The 27456-nt window shown below is 44.2% G+C and overlaps 1 protein-coding gene across 1 annotated transcript in view; it reads left to right on the top strand.

Annotated features, from left to right (window-relative positions):
- Positions 1-14144: 14144 nt before the first annotated feature.
- GRK7 (G protein-coupled receptor kinase 7) overlaps positions 14145-27456 on the top strand; it is a 32497-nt gene continuing 19185 nt past the window's right edge. Inside the window, exons 1-2 of the mRNA XM_069473148.1 lie at positions 14145-14756; positions 16045-16482. Coding sequence (XP_069329249.1) covers positions 14145-14756; positions 16045-16482 — 1050 coding nt within the window. The remainder of the gene's footprint in view (positions 14757-16044; positions 16483-27456) is intronic.

The following is a 27456-nucleotide window of genomic DNA, read 5'->3' as shown; positions in this document are numbered from 1 at the left end:
TCAAAAAAAAAAAAAAAAAAAAAAAAAAACCTCTTGAAACTTTCTCAACATAGGTGAAATGTTCTATGCCGTTTGCATTTTATCCTAACCTCTAAGGAGATGCCTGCCAACTATGTACATTTATCGGGACTTAAACTCTTTAGTGGTGATTCTTATTTTATACCTTCATGGTAGGTTAACCTCTGCCATCCTAACTCTAGCTCTGCTTTTTCTACTCTTACAGAAATTATGTATGTTTAATATTATATGTTTATGTAATAGTAAAAATTTATTATTTATTACATGCCTACTGTATATGAGGCTTTGCCATAATGCTAGAAAGAATTTTAATAAAAATAACTCTTTTATCTTCAGAGACTGTAGGATCTGTTAGGAAATGTTAGTTAGCTTTACAACAGAATTGTAAAGTACTGAAGCTTCTGAGAAGACACAGTGCTCTGGGAAATGCCACATTCACCTGCAGCATATGCAGTATTTGACTACGAGGACCATGTCTTGTGTGGACTACGAAAACCTGTTTCTATTTTACCTGACAATATGTGGTAAGTGGTATGTATGTGCCCTCTATGTAGGACAAGCGGGGGTTGGGGGGCGTCTGCCCACTGACAAAAAGATCTTACTGAGGAAGAAAATGACGATCAATTCTTTCTTAAAGGGTATAGATCTGTGCTGTCCAGTAATGTAGCCACTAGTCACACGTGGCTATTTAAAAATACATCTCAATTAATTAAAATTAAATTTGAAATTTAGTCCCTTGGTTCTACTGGCCACATTTCAAGTGCTCAATAGTCACGTGTGGTAGTGGCTCCCATATTGCATATTACAGAATGGAACATTTCCATTATTGATCCAAAATTATAGGAAACACCTCAATTTGCTATAAAAAGGATTGTTGACATAGTTTCCTATTCCTTAAGTTTTATAAGAATTTCTTGAATATTCAAAATGACTTACTATTGGAAACTATAAATTTATGTGGCTGCTTTTGTGTCTGTGATAGATTTATTGTAATGGTTCTCAACCAGGGGTGACTTTGCTTCACAGAGGACATTTGACATTCATGGTTGTCACAACTGGGGGTGGAGATGCCACTAGGATCTGGTGGGTAGAGGCCAGGGATGCAGCTAAATATCTACTCTGCACAGGACAGCCCCCACAACAAAGAATTATCAGGCCCCAAAATGTCAATAGTAGTGAGGTTGAAAAACCCTAATTAATAGTAATTTATAAACATATTTTTGAAAAGTTAGAATTCCCTATAGAAACTCGCTAAAATATGGTCAATAATAATCAAACTTGTGTACCACTTACTATGCGTCAAGTTCTCTTCTAAGGGTTTTTCGTATATCAACTCATTTAATCCTCACAAAAACCCTTTTCCATTATTAATATTATCAACTTTTTACAGCTAAGGAAATGTAGGCACTGGGAGGTTAAGTAACCTGCTGCTATGGACTGAATTGTGTCTTCCAACATTCACATGTTGAAGCACGAACCTCTGATGTGATTATATTTGGGGGTAGCTGGCGGCCTTATAAAGGAGGATGAGCGAGATCTCGTGCTCGCACCCAAGAAAGCCACGTGAGGGCACAGTGAGAAGGCTGCCACCTGCAGCCCCAGGAGAGAGTCCTCGCCAGCCACCGACCCTTTTCCGGCACCTTGATCTTAGACTTGCCAGCCTCGGAACTGTAGGAAAATAAATTTCCGATGTTTAAGTCACCCAGTCTAAGGCATTTTGTTTGGCAATCTGAGCTGACTGCTACCCGCCTACGGTTCCAAACCCAGTGCAAGGAAAGCAGGCTGTGAACACAGGCAGTCTGGCCTTAGACTCCCTGTCCTTCACCACTGCCTTATACTATGCAATAGAACAGTATGTTCTCTGAACATAGTTTCCTCCAAAATTGCTTTTCCAAAATTTGTCCGCATTTTCAGCTTTTAGTTCTGCAAAGCTACACACAAACTTCTTCATTTATGGAGCTATTTTAGAGCTGTATATTCCGTGTTTTCCACTACTGACCAAACCATTTCATCGTGCTTTATACCATTTTATTGTGCTCTAGTGTATACTGTCATATCTCATCTAAATGCAGACATTCATACACTGAACGGGAGTTTTTGTGTTTGTTTTAAAAAAATAAGAGCATATGAAGAGAACATTGGTAAAAAAAATAGCATATTAAAATGTTTGGTACATTTTCCATAAATGCTAAAACAATACTGGAGCAGGTTATTACTAGCACTTATCAATGGTTTTTAATTTGGTTCCTAGAGGAGATAATGTAGTGACAATGTTAAGCCCTTCTGCTAATGCAAAAGTATAATTATGTCTCAATATTTGGGGTTCCTTGAAAAGTCAATTATATTCTTGATAAAGCCAAGCTCAATAAAGAGATAATGGCGCATCGTGTAAACAGTTAATTTCGTGATTGCCATGGTATATTAAACACTAGAGAATCAGCTGGCAATACACTTGGCAGCAATATCGGAAAGCCTGACTGCACTGGCTTAAACAGATAGGGGTCTTGTGTCTCACACACTAAGAAGCGCACGGGTGAAGGCCAGGGCTGGTACAGCGGCCAGCGGTGCCATCAGGAACCAGGCTGCCTGCTGTCTACCGTCTCCTGTCTGCTCTTGACTTCATCAGCGTGAAGGCTCATCCTCGTGTCCTCTCCCTCATGGTCTCAAGATGACCGCTGTCCTTTCAGGCAGGCCTCAGATTCATGTTCTTGGGGAAAAATGAAAATCAAAAGGACCTTTCTTTCTTTAGCAAGACTTCGACTCGTACCTGGGGAGGGCTGCCCTCTCCAGTGTCTTCAGTCTGTAGCTCACTGGCCAGAATTACTTCGTTGTTGGCCACTTCTAGATGCAAAGGAAAAGCAGAGATGAAGGTTTTGGCTCTTCAGCTCTCACAGTAGAGGAAGAAAAGGGGAAGAGTCATTGGGAAGGAGTGATGAACAATCAACCTACATCATCTGCCACAATTAGTGTTAGCAATTAACACTTGCTAATATTTGGGTAGTTGCTGCTACAAGTACTTTCTTTTCACAGACTCTTAGAATTGAAAAGGACCTTAGACATTATTTTATCTCTAAAATGACATCTTTGTGTTTATATTTTTAATATGCCAACTTATAAAGCCAATTTTTTAAATGGGCCTTTAGCCCATTATGACACAAATTTAGCTATTTCTTGAATAAAAGTAAATGTCTCAAAATATAACTCCATGTAGAACAAATATGACGTTACATAGTCTGTAACACCACTTTTAGATAGTTTCCCAAACTAATTTTCTGCAGAGGTTCTAGAGTAACTATTCTTTGTATTTTGAAACTTTGAACTAAAATAGCTTATGGAGCTTTTTACAAATAAAATAGTTGTTTCTACAATTGTCCTGAGACTTGTAAACTGTTTGGAAAGATCTAAGTCTAATGCTTTTACCTAGCAATCTTATTTCTACCTCTGCTCCCTCAATGCCTGAACAACAGTTAGCTTCTCTATTAAAGAACATGGTCAGTCAACAGAACACTGCCTGCTAGGGCCATAGCCTCAGCAAACTATATTAAAGAGCTGGATATTGGGCAGAAAAAAAGAAAAGATACTTCACAGAAACAGACATACAAATAGACAGTTAGTACATGAAAAGGTGCCCAACATTACCCATCAGAAAATCAAGTTAAAATCACAATGAACTATCACTACCTACCACCCTAGAATAGCTCAAGCTAAAAAGACTGTTAACACTAAGTCTTGGGAGGATGTAGAGGAACGAGAATGCTTCCATTTATTGCCAGTGGACATCGAAAATGGAATAGCCACTCTGGAAAATAATAAGGCAATATTTCAAAAAGTTGAATATATACCTACCCTATGAGCCAGCAATTCTATTCCTAGATATATGCTCATGAGAAGTGAAAACATATGCCTACAAAAAGACTTATAAAATAACACTCAAAGCTACTTTTTTTCTCATATTTATAATAATAGCTCCAAACTGGAAACAACCCGACATCCATGAACAGAAGAATAGTATTAATAGTATATTCTTAGAACACTACTCAGCAGTAAGAAAAAAAAAAAAAAAAAAGGAACAAACCACTGATACACTGATACAGATGACAACATGGATGAATCTCAAAATTTTATGTTGTGCAAAAGAATCTGGGCAAAAAGGAGTACTGAATTGTATGATTTTGTTTTTGCATGAAGTTCAAGAACAGGCAAAATAATTTATAGGAACTGAAATCAGAAGAAGGGTTGCCTCTCAGTGGGGGTATTGACTGGGAAAGGACACAGAAAAGCTTTCAGTGGTGACGGAAATGTTCTCTATTTTGATTTGGGTGGTGGCTATGTGAGTGTATACATTTGTCTTCACTCATCAAACCGTACATTTAAGACCTGTACATTTTACTCTATGTACAATTGACCTGAATGTTTTTAAAAAGAGAGAGATGGCTATTATGCTTTAAAGGCCGGGCGCGGTGGCTCACGCCTGTAATCCTAGCACTCTGGGAGGCCGAGGCGGGTGGATCGCTCGAGGTCAAGAGTTCGAGACCAGCCTGAGCAAGAGCGAGACCCCGTCTCTACTAAAAATAGAAAGAAATTATATGGCCAACTAAAAATATATAGAGAAAAAATTAGCCGGGCATGGTGGTGCATGTCTGTAGTCCCAGCCACTCGGGAGGCTGAGGCAGTAGGATCGCTTAAGCCCAGGAGTTTGAGGTTGCTGTGAGCTAGGCTGACACCACGGCACTCACTCTAGCCAGGGCAACAAAGTGAGACTCTGTCTCAAAAAAAAAAAAAAAAAAAGACCATAACCAACACCCTTTTACATTTGCTACCAAATGGGAAAATATAAGAAAATACATTAATGGTGTTCCATTTATCTTATTGTTCAACTCTTCAAGAAAGCACTCAAATCAAAATAATTGTGTTTCTCATCTTGTTCTGGTCCCCCGTGGAGGTAATCTGAGAAAGCTCCTTGGAGTTACTTAGAAGCGCTACACTTTCAAGAAGTTTACCAAAATGCAGAAGAAGTAAGTAGTGGAAGAAGTGATTTTTTAAAGGAAAAATGTTTTATTCATCCCATCTCTCTTCGAGCACATTTTTCAGGATTTTAAATATACAAAATCTTGGAGCTGCCCCCAATTATAAGATGGAAATTTTAATGTAGCCTGAAATTCCTCTCTGAACTCAGAACTCTCACTCTTCTAACAACAAGCTTAGATCTTCTTAAGGATAAAAAATATGTGCTTGGAACCTTCCCATACCTTACGCTTCAAATAGCCCTGATGGCCCCGATGCTGAGGTGCTGGGATTCCATGGGACTGGTGGCACTGAGGCTTTGTGAGTGCATACAGACACTCTGAAAGAGCTTAGGAGTGTTGGAGTCCTCCCAACTCCACCACTCCCTGCTGTTAGGTCCTTAGGGTGGATGCAAAGTAAAAGGAGCTACTCCGAAGTCTTTGCAGCAGTCTCCACCTCAGCTCTCAAACCCACCAACTAACTAAGCAAACACCCGGATCCTCAGATCAGCCCAACAAGTGCCCAGGGAGTTACGTGTGGATTTTAGTTGACATGACTCAGTACTCAATCCTGCTTTATCAATTCCCTTTTATACATCAGAGTCATTATTTGCAATGTGATGTCAGGTATGAGGTGTTTAAATGTCTCCAGATGAATCTGGGGTTGGATTTTCTTTAGCATAGCACATGTCAAGAGTCTGGCCTGCTATTACGGTCCCTGCTACATACAGAAATAAGGCTTTCGTCTCATTTGCTATTACCAAATGACTCCAATGTTACTGTTATTTATTAAACTTGGGTGTTGGTCTTTAAAATATTTTCAACATAACTCCCCCCGGTTATGCCCAGCAATGGACATTTCACTGGAGTCTACATGCTTAACTTGTTAATTTTTTCATATAATTCCCTTATTTGCTCAACTCTCAATTATGTTTATTCTCCACTGAATGTGAAAAAAAACTTTTTAGAAGTAGATTCACTCAAATTTGTAGCAAAAACTTAATACTTCTTCATTCAAGAGTACAAATTCTTTTATATTCTACTAAAAATAACTTTGACTGTTATCCCCTTGTTTCATTCTTCATTATAACCATGAAACATTTTTTCCAGATAATTTCCACATTTTCCCCATGCATCAAATATATGGTTTGTGGAATTTACTTTGCTTTTTTTTGAGGCAGGTTCTTGCTCTGTTACCCAGGCTAGAGTGCTGTGGCGTCATCATAGCCCACTGCAATCTCAAACTCCTGGGCTCAAGGTCTACAGGCGCATGCCACCACCCCCAGCTAATTTTTCTATTTTTTGTGGAGATGGGGTCTTGCGCTTGCTTAGGCTGATCTTGAACTCCTGACCTTACGCAACCCACCTGCCTCGGCCTCCCAAAGTGCTAGGATTAAAGGCGGGAGCTACCGTGCCTGGCTTATTTTCTTTTTGTTTGCTAACATTGTATTGTTTTGTCTTCTCTGTTAGTCTCCTCTAATAAAATCTCTTACTTTCCTGGCAATTGTTTAATAGATTTTTAAAATCTCATTGTGCAAACATATGCAGTTCATTTTTTTCATTATATCTGACATAATTCATTTCCAAATTGAATCTTTATCAGGAAGTATTTTCTATGTTCTTCAAATATACCAATTACTTAATTTTCTCTCTCAGCTGCTGTGGTTCTTTGTTCAAGAATATCCTCTGTTATTGGCCGGGCGCGGTGGCTCACGCCTGTAATCCTAGCACTCTGGGAGGCCGAGGTGGGCGGATTGTTTGAGCTCAGGAGTTCGAGACCAGCTCTGAGCAAGAGCGAGACCCCACCTCTACTAAAAATAGAAAGAAATTATATGGACAGCTAAAAATATATATAGAAAAAATTAGCCGGGCATGGTGGCGCATGCCTGTAGTCCCAGCTACTCGGGAGGCTGAGACAGGAGGATCTCTTGAGCTCAGGAGTTTGAGGTTGCTGTGAGCTAGGCTGACGCCACGGCACTCACTCTAGCCTGGGCAACAGAGTGAGACTGTCTCAAAAAAAAAAAAAAAAAAAAAAAAAAAAAGAATATCCTCTGTTATGAGTATGTTGTTATCATTAAAACAATTAGAGTCTTGCTTAAGAGAGGAAGATGTTTGTGTTATGCCAGATTATGGATCTTAAGTTTCAATATTTATGAATTTAATTTATGATAGAAACAAGAAACTTTAAACAGATCTAAAGATTCTTTCCCCCCTATTAAAGCATGTGCAAGTTTTTCTATCATATGTAGCCTCAAAAGCAAAATTTCTCACCATCTGTTCTTAGTATGATGTGTAAGGAAGGTCAGGCTTCCTGTTGATACATGGATTTTTCCTTCAGATGCACACTAATTATTTCACTATCAATCAGAATAGATGCTTGGTTTTATACCATGATACCATGCAAGCCTTATAAATAGGAAACCGAGCACAAGAATCATTTGTAAACACAAACCTAGCTTTCTTCTTTGTGTGTCAGACTGCATTTTTTTGACCCCCAAGCTTCTCTGTGCCACAGGAACAGTGCAGAGTGAAAAGAGCCCTGGAATGCAATGTGAGACCCCAAGTTCCTTGTCCAAGTCTAGCACTTTTTTCCCCTAGCCTCAGTCTTCTCCATGTACAGGAAGAGCTTAGACCAGGTCAACACTAAGATTATATGCGTTATATTTAACTCTGTGATTGTTGGTAATGTTTGGAGGTAATAGGAAAATGATTGGCTTTAAACTGACATTTCCTGAAGTCCAGAAAAGGAATTGCTCCCTCCTCTATGGTCCCTTTGGATGTGCTGCCTACCTCTAGTATGGCCTTTAACCACACTGTACCATGGCTATTATGTTAAATCGAGTTACCAAACATAAAGGCCTCGCAACCAGACCCACCCGCCTTCTCTCTTGTTCTGACTGCGGAGCTGCTCTTCTCCCTGCGGCCAATCCATCACCTGTGCTTTGAACACCCCTCCTCTGCATTCTCAGGAAACTTACATGTTTTTCTTTTTTCCTTTTTTTTTTCTTTCTTTCTTTTTTTTTATTTCAGCTTATTATGGGGGGTACAAAAGTTCAGGTTACATACGTTGCCCCATGTTTTTCTTATATTTTAACCTTGCCCTCTATCCTGAATCCTTTGTCAGCTTTTAACATGCATAAGACACTACCATGGGCCGGGCGCGGTGTCTCCTGCCTGTAATCCTAATACTCTGGGAGGCCGAGGTGGGAGGATCGTCCGAGGTCAGGAGTTTGAGACCAGCCTGAGCAAGAGCAAGACCCCGTCTCTACTAAAAATAGAAAGAAATTAGCCAGACAACTAAAAATATATAGAAAAAATTAGCCGGGCATGGTGGCGCATACCTGTAGTCCCAACTACTTGGGAGCCCGAGGCAATAGGATTGCTTGAGCCCAGGAGTTTGAGGTTGCTGTGAGCTAGGCTGATGCCATGGCACTCGCCCAGGCAACAGAGTGAGACTCTGTCTCGAAAAAGAAAAAAACACTACTATGAATTTTTGTCTCCCTCCAGCTTCCCATCATATATCTCTCCTCCTCTTCACGGCCAAAGTTTTGCTGTTGCAACCTCTACTTTTTCATCCTCCTCCATTTCCGCTCCCCAACCCACTCCAGTCAGGCTTGCAATTTCATTGGGCCACCGAGCATTCTGCTGCAGAACCCCATGATTTCCATCTCACCTGATCAATTGTCATGTCTTTGTCCTCATCTTCTCAGCCTCTCAGCAGCATTCGAAGCCATTGGCCACTCTCTCCTTGGCTTTTGTGGTGTCACACTTCCCAGGCTCATCCTCCTCTCCCTGACTGATAAAGGTCGAAGATTCTCAAGGCTTAGTCCCAGTCCCTCTTCAGTCTTGCTTAGCACTCTCTCCCCTGACGATTCTTCAATGCCTACATCAATTATCACCTACACCCCGATGACTCGCAAATGTGCCTCTCCCCAAGACCTCTCCTCTGAACTCCAGACCCTTGAATCCAACTGCCCACCTAACATCCCCACTTGGATGTGTCACAGGCACCCCAAACGCTACATGTCCCAAACTGAACGTAAACCACACCTTCTTCCAGGTTTTCCGTATCTTGGTGAACTTCATCTCCTTCTTCCCGACCCTCCATAATCACCAACTCCTGTCCATTTTGCCTTCTGAATAGCTTACGACTCCTTCTGCTTATTTGCCATCTACTGCCACCATCATTGCTCATCTGGGCTGCTGCTCCCCTCTGTTTATCACGCAGCAGCCAGCGAGATCTTTGAAACACAAATATAACCATGTTATATGTCTAAACACTCTAGTTGTCTACCATCATTCTTAGGAGAGAGTGCAAATCCTTAACAGGATGGCTTGATTGACAATGGCGTGGGAGTCGTGCTGGTGACCATCCTGTTTGTTCTCAGATACTTTCCCTGACTCTGCCCTTCTCTGATCTGTATCACTAGGGTGAGGGGCTCGCCCCAGGCAGGCTCTGCAAGCTTCATTTCCCAGCCTCCTTTGCCCTCTGGCTTGTGGCCAGATTCTGCCAATGCAGAGGGATGCCAGGGCATCTCTCCCCCTCTCTCGGCCTCATGTAGGATCCCTTCTCTGGCTGTGGCTGCATCTCCTCCAATATTTCAGCTCCCACTGGACAGACTCTCCTTCTGTGGTCCCAGCTCCTACCAGACATCCCCTGTAATACTTTTCTGTGGTTACTGTATGAATTACCACAAGGTATTTTTTTAAAAACCAACAAGGACACTACAAGGAACACCGTACATTACTACAGCTGGAAAGAAATTTGGCAGCATGTACTAGCAGCTTTTAAAAAATAAATAAATAAAATAAAAACCAACAAGGTATTTTTGGTTACTTCAAATTATAAAAATATACAGTGTGGCCAGCTGTTGTTAGGAAGCTGAAGATCTCATTGCTTTACCTTCCAGTAGAGGGTTTCTACTGAGGAAAAATAGCAAAAAACATTTACTATGGAAGGATTCAAGTCAGAAGTCGAAAAATAATCTGGAGTATCTTAATGCTAACACATTAGAGTTCTGTTTCAGAACTTAAACTGCTCAAAATAATCTTCTATTTGTTTCTGAGACCATATAATATCACATTATGTTACTTCATAATTCTTGATCCTCAAATAGATGTCCTGTTGGACCATGAAGAGAATTGCACATTTTAAAGGATGGTCACATTCTTACCGGGAACCTAACTTTACTGTTTACTGTTTTCCTTGAACAGTTAACCTTAGGATATATTTTCAACATTAAAAATCTTTAAAAAGAAGCAAACCAAGCATACCTTACTGCTAACCATTAACCTAAAACTTTTTTTTATGTTCTTTGTGTTTCAAATGTTGTATGACATTAGAGCATTTTACAATGGCGAACACGCACACCATAAATAATGCTTTCAATCTGCAGTCCCCAACCCCCTGGGCCGTGGCCTGGTGCTGGTGTGTGGAAAAACTGTCTTCTATGAAACTGATCCCTGGTGCCAAAAAGGTTGGGGACCGCTGCTGTAAATGATACAAAAGGTAATGAAAGACCTAGGCAGAGGGCATTGTTTTTTTCTTTTCTCTGGGTTACAAAATTGGTCATAAAAATTGCTAAAATATTTTGGTTGCTTTCTACTATCATAAAAGTTATGATTTTTCATTCAAAATGAAATATCTCCTCTTTTCATATGACAGAGTTTAGTCTTCTTTTTATGGTAGAATATAGCAAGTCATTTAGTTGCAATAGTTTTTTGTCAGAAATCTTGCATGTCATTTAATGACTCTGATCTCCATGTCTTCCAGCTCCATGGAGCACCACAGCTTTCCAAGGTCACATGCCAACCCAGAGTAGCTGCTCTACACTGGGTGCATATTAGACACAGGAACCCATCTTCTACATCGCATAGGTCTCTCCCCACTCCAATCTGCACATTAGAAAAACATAATTTTGGACCAAATTTTGATGATTGATGGTCATCATTTAAAAGCTAATATTTTTTTTTTTTTTTTTTTGAGACAGAGTGTCGCTTTGTTGCCCTGGCTAGAGTGAGTGCCGTGGCATCAGTCTAGCTCACAGCAACCTCAAACTCCTGGGCTTAAGCGATCCTACTGCCTCAGCCTCCCGAGTAGCTGGGACTACAGGCATGCGCCACCATGCCCGGCTAATTTTTTCTATATATATTTTAGTTGTCCATATAATTTCTTTCTATTTTTAGTAGAGACGGGGTCTCGCTCTTGCTCAGGCTGGTCTCGAACTCCTGACCTTGAGCGATCCACCCGCCTCGGCCTCCCAGAGTGCTAGGATTACAGGCGTGAGCCACCGCGCCCGGCCGAAAAGCTAATATTTTTTGATCACTTCTTTGTGCCAGGCACTAATTGGCATTAGAGCTTACCCAAGGATCAGCGTTTATTATCTCTGTTTTATAGATGATGAGACTGAGGCTCAGAGAAGTTAAGTAACTTGCTGAAGGTCACACAGCTGGGACCTTCTAAAGCTGGGATTCAGAGCTCCCAAGTAGTGCTGGACTTAGTTCTCATAACTGTGGGGCCACACCTCCAATTCAAGATTTCAGGTACTTTTCCCCACTTGGCGTAGGGGATCCTGACTGTGCCCAGCACTTGGCTCCACTTCTAAGGCAAAGATTCAGTGCTGTTCTTTAATTGGACCTACAATTACTATTTCTTTGAGAAAAGCTCCAGATCCTATTGTTAGCAATCACATAAACTATCATGTTTTAAATAGACCTCTCTATATTATCAGGTGGGTAAAACTTTAAAAATAACAGTTTACTCTGTTTAAAATTGCCAGTAGACATAATATTATCACTTTATTACTTCTAAATTTTTTGTCAAATATTATTTAAGTTCTGTTCTCATAATTCTGTCAGATGATTTTTAATTAATAAGAGAATGACATTTTTACCCAGATGGTCTATGGTATTTCTTATTAGAAAACAAATGATAAAAAAACTTCCTCTATTTTGTGAATGACGAAGTTGCATAAATAAAGGCTAGTTCTGTGTTGTCTAATTAGTAGCTACATGTGACCGCTTAGCATGTGAAATGTGGCTAGCTGGAATTGTGATGTGCCCTAAATGTAAAATATAAACCAGATTCTGAAGACTTGGGACACCAGAAAGCATGTAAAAAATACCCCTTTAGCAACTTTTGTAACAATTACATGTTGAAATAATGTTTTAGATATATTGAGCTAACTAAAATAAAATTATTACAGTTAATTTCCCCTGTTTCTTTTATCATTTTAATGTGGCTACTAGAAACATTTAAATTATATGTGTGGCTTCACATATTTCTATTGGACGGCAGTAGGTTAAGTGGCTGCTCAGAGAAGAAAGAAAGTGTTAGTGTGGGTGGAAGCAAACAGTTCATAGCATGCGATTTATCAGGGAAAGCATTTTTCTCCAGTAATAAGGTGATGACAATTCTACCATTTTCTCCAAGTTCAACCCTGTTCGATGGCCACTACATTCATAAGAAGCACAGGAAAAGGCAATTCCTCATCCGAAGAAATTCTTGGACTGATTTTTAACTACTCAGAAATGTGGACCCGGGGTATCAAGAACAAGAAAGTACCAACACTTCCTGTTTCCAAGCAGATGGCATGATTCCGAGCAGTGGTCACCCGTGCAGATCGCCCGTCTCTGCGACGGAGGTGATCGTTCACAGCGCAGCAGTGCAAAGCCAAAGGGCACCCACGAGTTCATTACATAATTCTCGGTAGCGTGAGGCCACGTGTGTCTCTGTTCTGGGGGAATGGTCGGAGCCCTGACAGGCAGACCACGGCGGTCATGGCGATGTTTTGACAAAGTGTGCACTAGAGCTTGTTTGTTTGGAAAAAGACTGGCTAGCTCTTCCCTCCTCCTTTCCCTTTTCTGTTTCTCTCTCTCTCTCTCTTTTTTCCTTTTAAACACTCTGGCATAATACTGAATGACTTTGTTTTTAAGCTGCCTTAGCCTTGCTTTGTGAAGAAAAAGCCTGAGTATTCTTTCCCTGTAGGACACAAGTTGTTATTTTTGGAGCAGAGGTTCTTAGCCTGATCTCTGTCTAAATCAATTTCTGTCTTGGTGAGGTCGTGATCTGTGACAGCTCTGGGTGTCCTCCACGGAGGGAAGCTTCTTTGCTTTGTGAGGAGAGTGAGCAAAGACGTCAAGGGGCCACGCCTCAGCCTCACTGCTCTTGGTCTCAACATGAAGGCTCCTTGGCATTCGGGGATCACTCATTAGATTGTGCCTTGGAACAGTTGCGACCACATGCTGTGGGGTGGCGTGCTTTCTGTCTTTGGGGTCATGGAAAATTCTTGTCTCGTTCAGAGCCCAGACTCCAGGCTGACTCCCTTCATCTCTCTGTTTCAGGCATACGGCTTTTTCTGCTTATTTCACTTCATGGCATGTTTTGGGTTGAGAGGACCCCTTTCTCCTTTTTAAACCCAAGGTACTTCTGGTCACAGATGACTCGGAGCCAGGAAAGGCACAGCCAGAGGATTGCTGCAGGCCAGTCAGCGAGCCTCTGGCATGGCAGAGCCACTCCCGGGCCTCGGGGAGCACCTCTCGGGACCCAGAGTTCAGAGCACGCCCTCTGTCACCTGCTCTTTGTGTCAGGCTACTAGACGCAAGGAGGAAACCTCTCCAACTTCTCACAGCCCCTTTTTCTGACCTTTATTCCTAGGCATTTGTATAGCTTGAGCCTGGCAGGAAACATGTAAAATTAGAAACAGTTTAAAATACTGCTGTCAGCCACAAATAAGATGACAACTTATTATTATGCCTTTTGAACACTGGCATAGCTGAATATTCAGGGAACAGGTGTGCGTGGAGAAAGGCCCACGACGACAGGGCTGAGTGGGGGAGGTGGCCCCGGGCAGGTGTCCCATTCGCTGGTGCGGGTGGGAGCGTGACCTGGCAGGTGCCCGTTCCTGGCCGGCTATACATAGCCAGCCAAAGCTTCTTACAAGAGAAACCTCTGTCCGTACCCTCCGCCGCTCCCAGCCGCAGACTGGAAGACTCGCTGTAAATCCCCTGTTAGTGATTGAACCTGAGACAGAAAACCAGCCCGCTGGCCGCCAGACCTGACGGGCCGGCCGCAGCCCTCCATCCTTCCCTGGCTCTCCCTGGGAGCGCGCCCTGAGCTCAGCCATGGTGGACATGGGGGCCCTGGACAACCTGATCGCCAACACGGCCTACCTGCAGGCCCGGAAGGCCTCGGACAGCGACAGCAAGGAGCTGCAGCGGCGGCGCCGGAGCCTGGCACTGCCCGGGCCGCAGTGCTGCGCCGAGCTCCGCCGCGGGCTGTCCCCGCACTTCCACAGCCTGTGCGAGCAGCAGCCCATCGGCCGCCGCCTCTTCCGTGACTTCCTCGCCACGGTGCCCTCGTACCAAGAGGCTGTGGCCTTCCTGGAGGAGGTGCAGAGCTGGGAGCTCGCTGAGGAGGGGCCCACCAAGGACAGCGCGCTGCAGGCGCTGGTGGCCGCGTGTGCGCACAGCCCTGCCCCGGAGCACCCGCACCCCTTCCTCAGCCCGGCTCTGGCCACCAGGTGCCAAGCGGCCACCACCAAGGAAGAGCGAGTGGCCGTGGTGGAGCTGGCCAAGGCCGAAGTCATGGCCTTCTTGCAGGAGCAGCCCTTCAGGGATTTCCTGGCCAGCCCCTTCTATGACAAGTTTCTGCAGTGGAAACTCTTTGAGATGCAACCAGTGTCAGACAATTACTTCACTGAGTTCCGAGTGCTGGGGAAAGGTGGTTTTGGGGAGGTAAGTGTCTGAATAACCAGGCTGGGAGGTGAAATACAGAGCATAAAATGGGGTTATGTTGCCTTTTTTTTAATCTCAAGGGAGCTTACTTAGAACTAATTTCAGTGCCATGTGTGGAGAATTCCTAGTCCACTCCCTCCTCCCTTCCTTCTGGTCACCATGGCAAATAAAACAAGAGGCCTAAGAGAGACAAGCAAAACGTGGACTTGGCCAAGAATCTTTCATGGGGTTTACATCAGGAACATGCCGACGAGCCCTGGACACTTTGGAGAACGATAACAACATGTGATGGAAGAGCTCCCTTGCGCCTCAGTTGGGGTGATGGAGGTAATTTGAGAAAAATGGATATCTAAGAAAACATCCATCTTGAAGTAAAGTTGAGAACCTGTTTTGTACCACTGCTTTGCCCAGTTCTTTCTTTAAGTAATAAAAAATTTTTTAGGTAAAATTTACATAACATAAAACTAACCATTAACTGCTTAAATACGTATAATTCAGTGGCGTTTTGCACATTTGCAATGTTATGTAACCATCACCTCTGTCTAGATCCAAGACATTTCATCACCCCTGTGCCCACTAACAGTCCCTCCTTATGCCCCCTCCTCCAGCCCTGGCAACCACGAGTCTTTTTTCTGTCTGTATGGATTTGCCTCTTCTGAATGTTTCGTACACCATGACCTTTTGTGTCTAGCTTCTTTCACTCAGCATAATGTTATGGAGGTTCACTCATATTATAGGATGTATCAGTACTTCACTCCCTTTTATGGCTGTATAGTATTCTACTGTGTGGCTACACTACATTTTGTTTACTCATCTGTTGATGGACACAGGCTGTTTCCACCTTTTGGCTATTATGCATAGTGCTGCTATGAACATTTATGTACAAGTATTTGTTTAAATAATTGTTTTCATTTCTCTTGGATACATGCCAAGAGTAGAATTGCTGGGTCATATGGCGATTCTATGTTTAACTTTTCGAGAAGCCGCCAAACTCTTTTCCTCATTTTACATTCCCAGCAGCAAAGTAGGAGGATTCCAGTTTCTCCACATCCTTGCCAACATTTGTTATTTTCCCATATTTTTTTATTATGGCCAACCTAGGGGGGGTGAAGTGGTATCTCATTGTAGTCCCCGCTCTTTCTTGAGAACCCTCCTTACTTACAGCTTCTCCTTTCTCAGAAGCCTGCCCTCTTTTCACCTTGGCTGATTTCCGCCCCCTCCTCCTTTATTCTCCCCTCTCCCATCCCTCTACAGGCCCATCTACTTCTATCTCCTTCTCTCCTTCAAGGTATGTGCCGTCCAGGTGAAAAACACTGGTAAGATGTATGCCTGTAAGAAACTAGACAAGAAACGACTGAAGAAAAAAAATGGTGAGAAGATGGCTCTCTTGGAAAAGGAAATCTTGGAGAAGGTGAGCAGCCCTTTCATCGTCTCTCTGGCCTACGCCTTTGAGAGCAAGTCCCATCTCTGCCTGGTCATGAGCCTGATGAATGGCGGAGACCTCAAGTTCCACATCTACAGCGTGGGCGTGCGGGGCCTGGCCATGAGCCGCGTGGTCTTCTACGCAGCCCAGATGGCCTGCGGAGTGCTGCACCTCCATGACCTCGGCATTGTCTACCGGGACATGAAGCCTGAGAACGTGCTTCTGGACGACCTCGGCAACTGCAGGCTCTCCGACCTGGGGCTGGCCGTGCAGATCCAGGATGGCAAGCCCGTCACCCAGAGGGTGAGTGGCTCTCCACTTGCCCCAAGTGCAGGGCACAGAGTCAGAAAGGAGGGGAGAGGGCTGTTCTGTTCCTGGGGCAAACAGAGCCTTGGACTTAATTCTCCTGATTTTTCTTTTCCTAAATCTCTTATGTTGTCATCTTGCCTTAAGTGGAATAGTGTGAGAGGATTAGCCTAAATGGCTGTTTGGGGATTGCATCGCTCTCTTCTCCCAGCAGACAGGGTAGGGGAGCCTTCTTTGTGAGATGGGGGTGGTCTGTGCCTTCATGGTGAGACGGAGAGAGCTGAATCCATAGTCAGGGGCTAAGTGTGTTCCACCAATAACCACCTCCGTGGCGCTGTGTTCCAGCATCAAAAATCTTGGTTTCCTCTTCTTGAAAATGAGGGAGCTGGACCCTAAAATTCTGTGACCCTAGAAGGTAAACTTTAATAGGATAAGAAAAAGAAGGATCCCCTAACACCTAGCACATTAAAAGTAAAATATCTCCTTTCCTGTTGAGTGTAGAATGAGGGATGTTTTACATTGGATGAAGGTGAAATTTTAAATGAAAATATATAGAAGAAAACAAAGGCAACTGGTGTTTATTTGGATCCAAGCAACTTGCTGAAAATTCTTTCATTAAAAGGGGGATTATAATTGAGCAATTATGTTAAATGAACAATACAAAAATGTTTGGAATTCTAATATGTCTTTACTACTGAGTTTCTCTGCACAAAGATGGGAGATTCCCCAGGAAGACAAGGGCCCAGACCATCTTAAATGTTCTCTTAAAACTTTATTTTTGTACAGTTTTCAGCTTACAAAGCACAAAGAATGAGTCAAAGAAATGAGAAAAATCCTGGCAAGTTTGGGAAACCACTGGTGATTTTATGAGACCATAATCGAAGGGGCGTGGACAAGCTATGTAGGGCTCAGCTCATGCACAGGTGGAGTTCTGGAATGCCTTCTGGTGGGGGCCCAGGAGCTATTGAAGAGGAATGGCATGACTAGATTTGCATCTTAAAAAGACCAGTCCAGCAACAATTTGGAAGGTAGATGGGAGGCTGGGAAGCTAGTTAGGAGGTGAATGTAGTGGCCCAGGCAAGAGATGGTAGGAGTCTGTACAGGACAGTGGGATTGAAGAAGTGGGAGCAAACTGGAGCTCCTGGAAAGAAATCTGATGGGATTTGGGGGCCAGCTAGGTATGGGGGTGAGGGAAGGTGAGGAAGGTGAGGGTTTCTAGCTCCGGGGGCTAGAGGAAGAACAGAATGGTTGGAAAGCTGGCAAGCGTAATTGTAACCACATTGTCTATGAGGCTCCTGTAGAAGAGGCAGGCAGAGATGTTCACTGGGCAGACAGAGGGATTTGGAGTCATCGTGGCTTGGGAAGCAGAAGGCATAGCTGAGTCATTTGGGAAAGAGTCGGGGAAGAGGACCAGGGACAGAAACTAAAAAATACCAACATGTGGAGGATATAGAAAAAGAGGGGACCTGAAGAGGTTTAAGAAGTAGGAGAGGCAGGAGTGGTATGGTCATGGGAACTGTATCAATTAGGGATGGATTTCAGTTGCACATCATAGAAAACCCAGATAACAATGGATTAAACAGGAGAGGAATTTATTTTTCTTAGTAACAAAGTGTGGAAATAAGCAGTTGTTGGCATTAGTTCAGCAACTGCAGAATGGTGGGATCCACATCTCTATAATTTTATCCTTTTCCATATGTTGCAAGATGGCTGCTCTAGCCCCAGCCATGTTCCAGGCAGGAAAAAGAAGGAAGGGTCGGGAGTAAATGGGCATGCATGCGGTAGCTGAGTGTGCTCCCCTTTAAGGAGCTTTCCTTGATGCCCCAACCAACAGCTTCCACTTAGATCTCATTGGCTAGAACTGTTATCCGGCCACCTCCTAGCCACAGAGGGAGCTGATAAATGACATGCTTTGGGGGTGAGGAAAAGGAGGAGGTTCTAATTAGTAAGGAGGAAGAAAGTCTGGATATTGAACAGGTAACTAGCAGCCTCTGCCACGGGAGCCCAAGGAGAAGAGGATTTTAGGGAGGAGAGAGTGGGCAGCAGTGTGAGTGCTGCGAAGAGGTTATGCAGCACTGGGATGTGGCAATTAAGAAAGCACGGTGTCCTCAGTAAGAGCAACTCTCAAGGGCTGGTGAGGTCTCAACTCAGACTGTGGCAGTTGGCTTGATCTGGAGTAGGGAGTGAGGCTAGGGAAGGAGGGACGGAGGGAAGCTGGTCCCTAGAGGAGAAGCAGGGAGGAGAACGGCGTTTCTCCTCAAGGTGGGGAGGGGGGAGCAAGTTTAGATGCTGAGGCAAGAGCCAGCAGAGAAAGTGCTGGTTCTACGGGAAGGAAAGGTGAACCCTGGAGGAGAACCTGAGGACGAACTTAAGCAACACTGTCTCCCAAGTGGGCAGGAAGGAGGGACAGCTAGGGGAGCGGCAGAGTGTTTGCCTCCTTGGGACCTTTCTATGGAAACAGAATGTCATGAATTCGTGTCTGCCTATGCTCGAAAAAACTGAAACGCATTACTTCATGGTTTTGCATTTGTATTGTCCATTATGCAGAGGAGAAATGTTCCTTCTGTGTTTCCCATATGCATGCATTGTGCGAATTGTTGATATATCTCCACCTCTCTGGAGGCTTAGAGGATACACACAGCTTTGTCACTTTCCAGTCTCCCTTCTCAGCCTTCCTCTGGCTCTGTTCCTGGACCAAGAGAATTTTCTTGGACAGTTCCTCCAGAGGCTTCTGCGTGCAGCACTCCAGCTCTTTGGAACCTGCAAGAAACTTTCTGTGCCTCCCCGAAATTGTCCGCTATAACAGATGCACTTAGTGGAGACGTTTATTGCTTAGAGACCTTTGGCTCTTTTTCCTTGGCGTTCCTCTGTGCCCATGAGACCAAACTTCAGGGTTTAGACCACTTGCCCCATCCAAGGAGTTTCATGTCCCTGTCCCCAGGCCTGTCCCTGAAGTCCAGGGGACCACCAGGAATGGGGAGAAGGAGATAGAGAGCAAGATTGGAAGCCATTAAGTAAGAGAGAAGAAAGGAAAGCTCCCCTCTTCACTGCTTACCCCTCTACATAGCTAAGTAACCCCCTTAGGTTCCTATTTATTGCAGCTCCCCCATATAATTGGGCCCCCAAGTGGATTTTAAGGTCATTGTATTCACATCTCACAGAAGAAATGGAAAATGACATGTTTAGAGGCTTCTGTAACCACAAACATTCAGTTGTGATGTCAAGATAGTATATAAAAATATTACTGTGAACATTAGAGAGAAGGTGCTATGGTTTGAACGTGAACCCCACATTTCGTGTGTTGGGAATGGGTTAGATTATTGGGCTAATGGGTCATCACGGGAGTGGAACTGGTGGCTTTATTTTTTTTTAATTATGTGTGTGTGTATGTGTGCACTACTATAATCCTGGAAGGAGATGCATCAGATAGAGATAAATATTCCAATGCATAACATATTTTTGCCTGTATCTCAATAAAACGGAAGGAATCACGATCTAGTAGAAATGGGCTCCAGAGTCAGATCTGAGTTCAAATCCCAGATAAACTACTTAAGAGCCCTGTCACCTTGGGCAATCTATACAACCTCTTTGAACATCTATTTCTTCAGCAATAAAATGCAGATTTTTTTTTATTTCACAGTATTATGGGGTACAAACACTTTGGTTACATAAATTGCCTTTGCACCACTGGAGTCAAAGCTTCAAGCATGCCCATCCCCCAGACAGTGCGCACTGGACCTGTTAGGTGTGAATTTATCCATCGCCTCCTCCCCCCTCCCACCTGCCGACACCCAATGAATGTTACTTCCGTGTGTGCACATAAGTGTTGATCAATTATGGTGAGTACATGTGGTGCTTGTTTTTCCATTTTTGTGATACTTCACTTAGTAGAATGTAATGCAAGAGGTGCTAGTTCACCATTTTTTATGGCCGATTAGTACTCCATGGTATACACATACCACCTTTTATTAATCCATTCATGGATTGTTGGGCACTTGGGTTGTTTCTACATCTTTACAATTGTGAATTGTGCTGCTATAAACATTCTAGTTCAGATGTCTTTTTTATAGAATGTCTTTTTTTTCCTTTGAGTAATCCAGTACTAAGATTGCTGGATCAAATGGTAGTTCTACTTTTACTTCTTGGAGGTATCTCCATATTACTTTCCATAGAGGTTGTACTAGTTTGCAGTCCCGCCAGCAGTGCATGAGTGTTCCCATCTCTCCACATCCATGCCAACGTTTGCTGTTTTGCAACTTTTTGATAAAAGCCATTCTCACTGGAGTTAAGTGATATCTCATTGTGGTTTTGATTTGCATTCCCCTGATGATTAGAGATGTTGAGCATCTTTTCATATGTTTGTTGTCCATTAGTCTATCTTCTTTTGAAAAGTTTCTTAAGCAAAAAGAACAAATTGGGAAGCACCAATTTGCCAGACTTCAAGTTATAGTACAAGGCTATAGTAACCAAAAAAGCATGATACTGGCACAAGAACGGGAGACATAGACCAATGGCACAGGACTGAGAACCCGGATATAAAACCATCCTCTTATAGCCATCTTATCTTTGAGAAAGCACATAAAAGCATACACTGGGGAAAAGAATCCCTATTCGATAAATGGTGCTGGGAAAATTAGCTAGCCACATGTAGAAGATTGAAACAGGATCCACACCTCTCACCACTCACAAAAATCAACTCACAATGGATAACAGACTTAAACCTAAGGCATGAAACCATAATATAATAATTCTAAAAGAAAATGTTGGAAAAACTCGTATAGACATTGGCCTGAGGAAAGAATTCATGAAGAAGACCCCAAAAGCAATCACAGCAACAACAAAAATAAATAAATGGGATCTGATCAAATTAAAGAGCTTCTGCACAGCCAAGAAAACTATGATTAGAGCAAAAAGACAACCTACAGAATGGGAGAAAATATTCACATGCTACACATCCGATAAAGGGCTGATAACTAGAAACTATATAGAACTCAGGAAAATCAGCAAGAAAAAAATCAAACCCCATCAAAAAGTGGGCAAAGGAACTGGTGACTTTATAAGAACAGGAGAGAGACCTGAGCTAGCGTGTTAGCACAGCCAGCCCCCTCACCATGTGATACCTTGTGTAGCCTTGGGACTCTTCAGAGAGTCCTCACCAGCAAGGAGGCCCTCACCAGATGCAACCCCTCCACCTGGGGTTTCTCAGCCTCCATAATTGTAAGAAAAAAAATTCCTTTCCTTATAAAACACCCAGTTTTAGATATACTGTTATAAACAACAGAAAATGGACTAGAAAAGAAGGTGAGAAGGAAAAAATCACCCTGATTATGGAGTTATTAACTCCATAGTATTGACTCTGTGCTATTCCTCCAGAAAAGTTAAAGCATCGTGACTTTGGAAATTTGGCTAGTATCTTCTCATTCAGCAACTCATTGTCTTGTATAAATTGGGATTGCTTTCTGCTACATATAATAGATACCAGATGCTGGTATGAATTTGGCAGTTCAACAATTTCAAGAACAAGATCTCTGTAAAAATCTCTTGGCCTTTTCCTCCTTGTCACAAGATGGCTGTTGCAACTCCACACATTAAGCCTGCATTCCAGGAAAGAGAAAGGCAGAGAAAGGAAGAATATCCACAGACTTCTGCTTACAGCCCATTAACCAGGACCATGTCACATGTTCACCTCTAGCAGCAAAGGAACTGAAAAATAGAGTATTTCATTTTCCGGCCTCTGTTTTAGGAGATGTTAAGAGAGAAGAGGAGTAAGATTAGGTGTTGGGTGAGCTGACAGCATCTGGCATACCGGCCCCTGGGAAAAAAAAATATTAATGAGGATTAGGAAATCTGATTCAGCTTCTTTACTCATACAGATATTAAACTGGAAAATAATTGTTACAATGGTGAAGTAGACAGAATTCTAAGATGACTCTCTCCCGGCACCCTTGCCTTTGTATAATCCCCTCTCCTTGAGCATAGGCAGGGCCTGTGAATATTATGAAATATCACTCCCATGATTATGTTACATTATAGGGCAGAAGGGATTTTGAAGATGTAAATACTAGTCAGTTGACTTTGAGCTGATAAAAAGAGAAATTATCTAGGTGGGCCTGACCTAATCACAAAAGCCCTTTTAATATGGCTGTCGAGGTCAGCAGAAGTCAGAAATTTAACATACAATAGTGCACCACTACTGGCTTTGAAGATGGAGGGGACGGTGGGGCAAGGAATGTAGGTGGTCTCTAGGAGCTGAGAGCTACCTCTGACTGACAGCCAGAGAAGAAGCAGGGACCTCCTTCCTACAACCACAGTGAACTGAATTCCGCCATCAGCACATGAGTTTGGAAGAGGACTTGAGCTGCAGGTCAGCTCAGCCTCTTGATTTTAGCCTTGTGAGACCCTGACCAAAGAGCCCTGCCTTGCTGTGCCCAAGCTTCTGACCTACAGAACTTTGAGTTATGAGTGGGTGTTGTCTTATGCAGCTAAGTTTGGGGGTAATTTGTTACACAGCAGTTGAAAGCTCATACAAATAGTTAAAGGAAGGTAGCCAGAGGAAAGATTGTTTGTACGAAAGCATCAAAATTAATGGAGAAGATACCAAGGTGCTGGACATTGCTAGAGGGATAATATAATATTTTCCTTTCCCACCGGAATCAGAATAATAGAACCAGAGGCTGTAATTGAATTTAGAACTCTGGACGTGATTCTTCCACGTGGGTAGCTCTTTCCTAGGTACGAGCTGGGCCTCCCTGGAGGGATACAGGCCTTCCATGCTGCTCAGGGACTCTGGGTGAAGCACTTTGGATGTTGCTCTATAGGCAGTAGGGAGCTATTGAAGGTTTTTGCATAGGAAAGTGCTATGACCAGAGTGATGCTTTAGGAAGATGATTCTGACACTGTTTAAGATGGCTTGAAGGGGAAACAGACTGGGGTTGGGGAGAAAGGGGGACCAGCAAAGAGCTACCGTAATGAACCATATGAGATAACATGGGCCTGAGGTTGGGCCCGGGCTCTGAACAGTCTGTGTCCAGAGCTCAGCCCCCTGGCCTCATACCTGGGCTCCATCAAGACCCAGATCTTTACTTACTTCTCTTAAGTGTGGCTATCTTCAGTGGAGGGCTGGGGGGCACAGCACCCCTGCTAGAACATGGTGACTTCTGCCCCCCGGGATCTCCTGCCTGCTGGTAGCTGGGCAGTGAATCAGGGAGGCACTTCAGGGGAAGAAAGGGCAGGGTGGCTCTGCCTCAGTTTGAAAAAGACTGGGGCAAACAGCCATGGAGGGCTTAAGGGCACTGGCCTGGGAGGCCAAGAAGCTGAGTTGTTGTCCAGCTTAATCACCGATTCCCTGGGTTGCCAGGGGACAGGCCTCAAGGTGTCTTTTAATCTCTACCACTTTATGAGTCTTGAGATAGTCTTTGAATTATTTAGAGGAAAAGACTTTTAAACTCAAAAGATTAACATAGAATAAGTTACTGTGATTCACTGGACCATCAGAGTTCTCATGGGACAAAGCTATGTTGGTTACTTAAGACCTGACACAGGTGTCTGAGCAGTGTCCCCTGGGATCCCTCGCTCTGTTCCCAGCTGCACTGCTCTCCGTGCTGCCCTCCCCCTCAGTGTGTGCTCCCCACACGGCCGGGCCGCCAGTAGTAGCCCCACGCCCATCCTACCAACGGCCCAACCTCCCTGGAGAGAAAACACTTCTTTACAAATAGCTTCTTCACAATTCCCAGGACAACTCAGGTCACGTGCCCAAACACAACCAATTCCCCTGGCTGGACTAGATCACGGCCTGTCCCAGGACCCAGAGGGAGGGTCTGTCCCACCTAAATCTCATAGACTGGGAACAGAGGAATGTGTTCTCCAAAGGAAAGTCAAGATGCAAAAGACAGGGAATGGATGCCGAACAGGCAAAAAACAGCAGGTGTCTCTAAGAACTGCTGTTACCTCAATGGTTTGAAAAGTTTAGAAACTTTCTGACTCCTTAATCAAGGGATGATAGAATCTAGACCCTTTGCAAAAAGACTCTGTGAATTAGGTGCTATTTTTAGCCCCATTTTACTAATAGGGAAATTGAGACCCAGGTTAAGTTGCCTACCCAAAGTTACACTGCTAGGATGTGATATGAACCCAGGTCCTTCAGATTCAAAAGCACTTACAGTTTCGACTCCACTTTGTTGAGCTCATGCACAAGGCAGCACATGGTCTATGGTTTTTAATTCTATAAAAGGCTCTTCATTTAGTAAAACTCAGAATAAGTGCATGTGATGACATTAGCATATCTGCCCAGTCTAGTCTGATATGGACACCACCCGCAAGCCTAGTTGAACCTCTGACAGAGGAAGACTTCAGAAAATGCTCACCCCACCTACACAGGGAATGACAGTGACTAATGTTTCAGAGCCAGCCTCCCACACATAGGTACAATATAATTAAATGTGGTTCCAGCCACTGTCTACATTCACTTACAATGTAATAAGTACTTCTGCCTGTGCTCAGCTGGCATCTATAATACATGCACACAATGAAACGAATTTATATCATTTTTTAGACTCCAGGTAAATATAATAGGAATATTGGGCAGGGGGCGGGGGCAGGTGGGCAGGTGGGCGGGCAGTCATGTTGGGACTTTTCAAATTCAACGTTCTATTCGAAGTCCAGTTACCTTCAGATTTTACACAACATGAGCCTTTATTTTTTTATTTATTTTTTTTTTTTTGAGACAGAGTCTCTCTCTGTTGCCCAGGCTAGAGTGAGTGCCGTGGCGTCAGCCTAGCTCACAGCAACCTCAAACTCCTGAGCTCAAGGGATCCTCCTGTCTCAGCCTCCCGAGTAGCTGGGACTACAGGCATGCACCACCATGCCCGGCTAATTTTTTCTATATATATATTTTAGCTGTCCATATAGTTTCTTTCTATTTTTAGTAGAGATGGGGTCTCGCTCTTGCTCAGGCTGGTCTCGAACTCCTGAGCTCAAACGATCCGCCCACCTCGGCCTCCCAGAGTGCTAGGATTACAGGCGTGAGCCACCGCGCCCGGCCAACATGAGCCTTTAAAACTTGCTATTTTGTCAGGAACGGGAATGAAGTTAGAACAGTGACCCAAAGCTTGTTACATGTTTAGTTACCTCGTCCTGCCTTGAAGCCTTCGACTCAATGTTAATGATGGCTGGCAGCCCCTAGGTAGTGTCAGGATGGGGGCGGGTCACCGGGAAAACCAAGGCAGGATTAGAGAGTTGGGACTTTCAACCCACCCCCAAACCTCAAGAGGGGAGAAGGGCTGAAGGTTAGGTTGATCAACAGCAGCCAATGATTTAATCAATCATGCCCAAGTAATGAGGCCTCAATAAAAACCCAAAGGACGGGGTTCAGACACCTTCCAGATAGCCAAGCGCGTGGAGGCTTTCTGGAAGGTGAACAAGAACACATCCACATGCAGGGAGGGTGGTACACCCCACTCCACGGGGAAGGAGGCTCCTGCTAAGACCCTTCCACCCTGCCCTAAGTATCCCTTCATCTGGCTGTTTGTATCCTTTAAAGTGTCCTTTATAATAAATAGGTAAACATATGTGTTTCCCTGAGTTCTGTGAGCTGCTCTAGCAAATAAACTGAACCAAGGAGGAGGTTTTGGGAACCCCGCCTCACGGCTGGCCAGTCAGAAGCTCCAGAGGCTTGGACTTGCGACTGGCGTCTGAAGTGGGGGACAGTCTGGGGCACTGAGCCCTCAACCTGTGGGACCTGAGGCTGTCTCCAGGTAGATAGTGTCATAATTGATTTGAATTAGAAGACACCCAGCTGGTATCTGCTGCAGAATCTATTGCTTGCTTGACGTGTGGAGAAAAAGCCCCACACATGTGGCGTTAGAAGCGTGTTGTGAGAGCGTAGTGGGAGAAACTGAGTTTGTTTTCTACTCCGGAGCATTCTCACAAGACGCCGCCATGAGGAAGGCAAGACCGGGCAGGGAGAGGTGGGACTAAGACCTCAGCCAGTCCTTCGGGAGCTCTGGAGTTGGGATGGCCCTTCTGAGTTATTCCAAATTGAGGTGGGGGCCAGGCTTGTGGATCCCTACAGGAGCCAGCCTAACTGTGAGCAGCTGCCCAAAGAGGGCGGAAGCGTGGGAGGCAGTCCCCTGCTGCAGAGGGCAGTTCCCAGGGAGGGTGCAGCTGGGAGCCATGGTGCTCACCGCCCTAGCCAGGCCTAGCTACATAATTTGCAAAGCTCAGTGCAGAATGAAAACGTGGGGACCCCTATTCAAATACCAGGAAAAAGCTTTCTCCTTCCATGCTCTATTTTTCAACCAGTCATGGTAGTGTTATTTGTGAATGTCACACTCCCTCAGGCTCTGGGATACTCCGAGGGGAGAGTGGGGACCCTCACAGGCACCCAGGGCCCCACCCCATAACTGGACCTGAGGAAGCACTTGCTGACCCCACCCCTCCCTGCACCCAAGTCCAGGCTCCCACCAGCCCAGGTGGCAGCAGTGGCTGGGCAGGGGCGGGGCTGGGGGTGGGGGAGCAGACAGCCAAGAGCCCACCCCTGGGAGGCAAGGGGGTGGCGAGAGGCGGGACTATGAGCTCAGGCTCCAAGCCTCCATGGGCTCATTGGCTTTCACTTAAAAACACAAATTCAAAGATAAATTATTACAAATGTCAAGACAGTCACTGCATAGCATTTAAACCCAGCATAGAGATGCTTCTGAGCACAAGGTCCTGTTTGAGGGCACTGGAAGCTGGGCTGGTCCCAGCAGCGGGGAATGGGGGCCAAGAACCACAGTAGCCACTGCAGCTGGGGAAGAGCATTTCAGGCCATGGGAATAGCCAGGGCAAGTGGCTTTGGGGGAAATGAAAAGTAGCCAGGAAGTGGCAAGCACATAGCAAGAGGGAACGTGGTTCAAATGAAGACAGAGAGGTGGCAGTCCTGGCATTAAGGACTTTGGGTTATTGCCTAAGGGCCCTGAAAGCCTTTGAAAGGAT

Source organism: Eulemur rufifrons, chromosome 7, assembly GCF_041146395.1.
Source record: "Eulemur rufifrons isolate Redbay chromosome 7, OSU_ERuf_1, whole genome shotgun sequence".
In the NCBI taxonomy this organism is placed as follows: Eukaryota; Metazoa; Chordata; class Mammalia; order Primates; family Lemuridae; genus Eulemur; species Eulemur rufifrons.
Note: the sequence above shows the minus strand (reverse complement) of the source record. Positions and strands in the feature narration are given on the sequence as shown.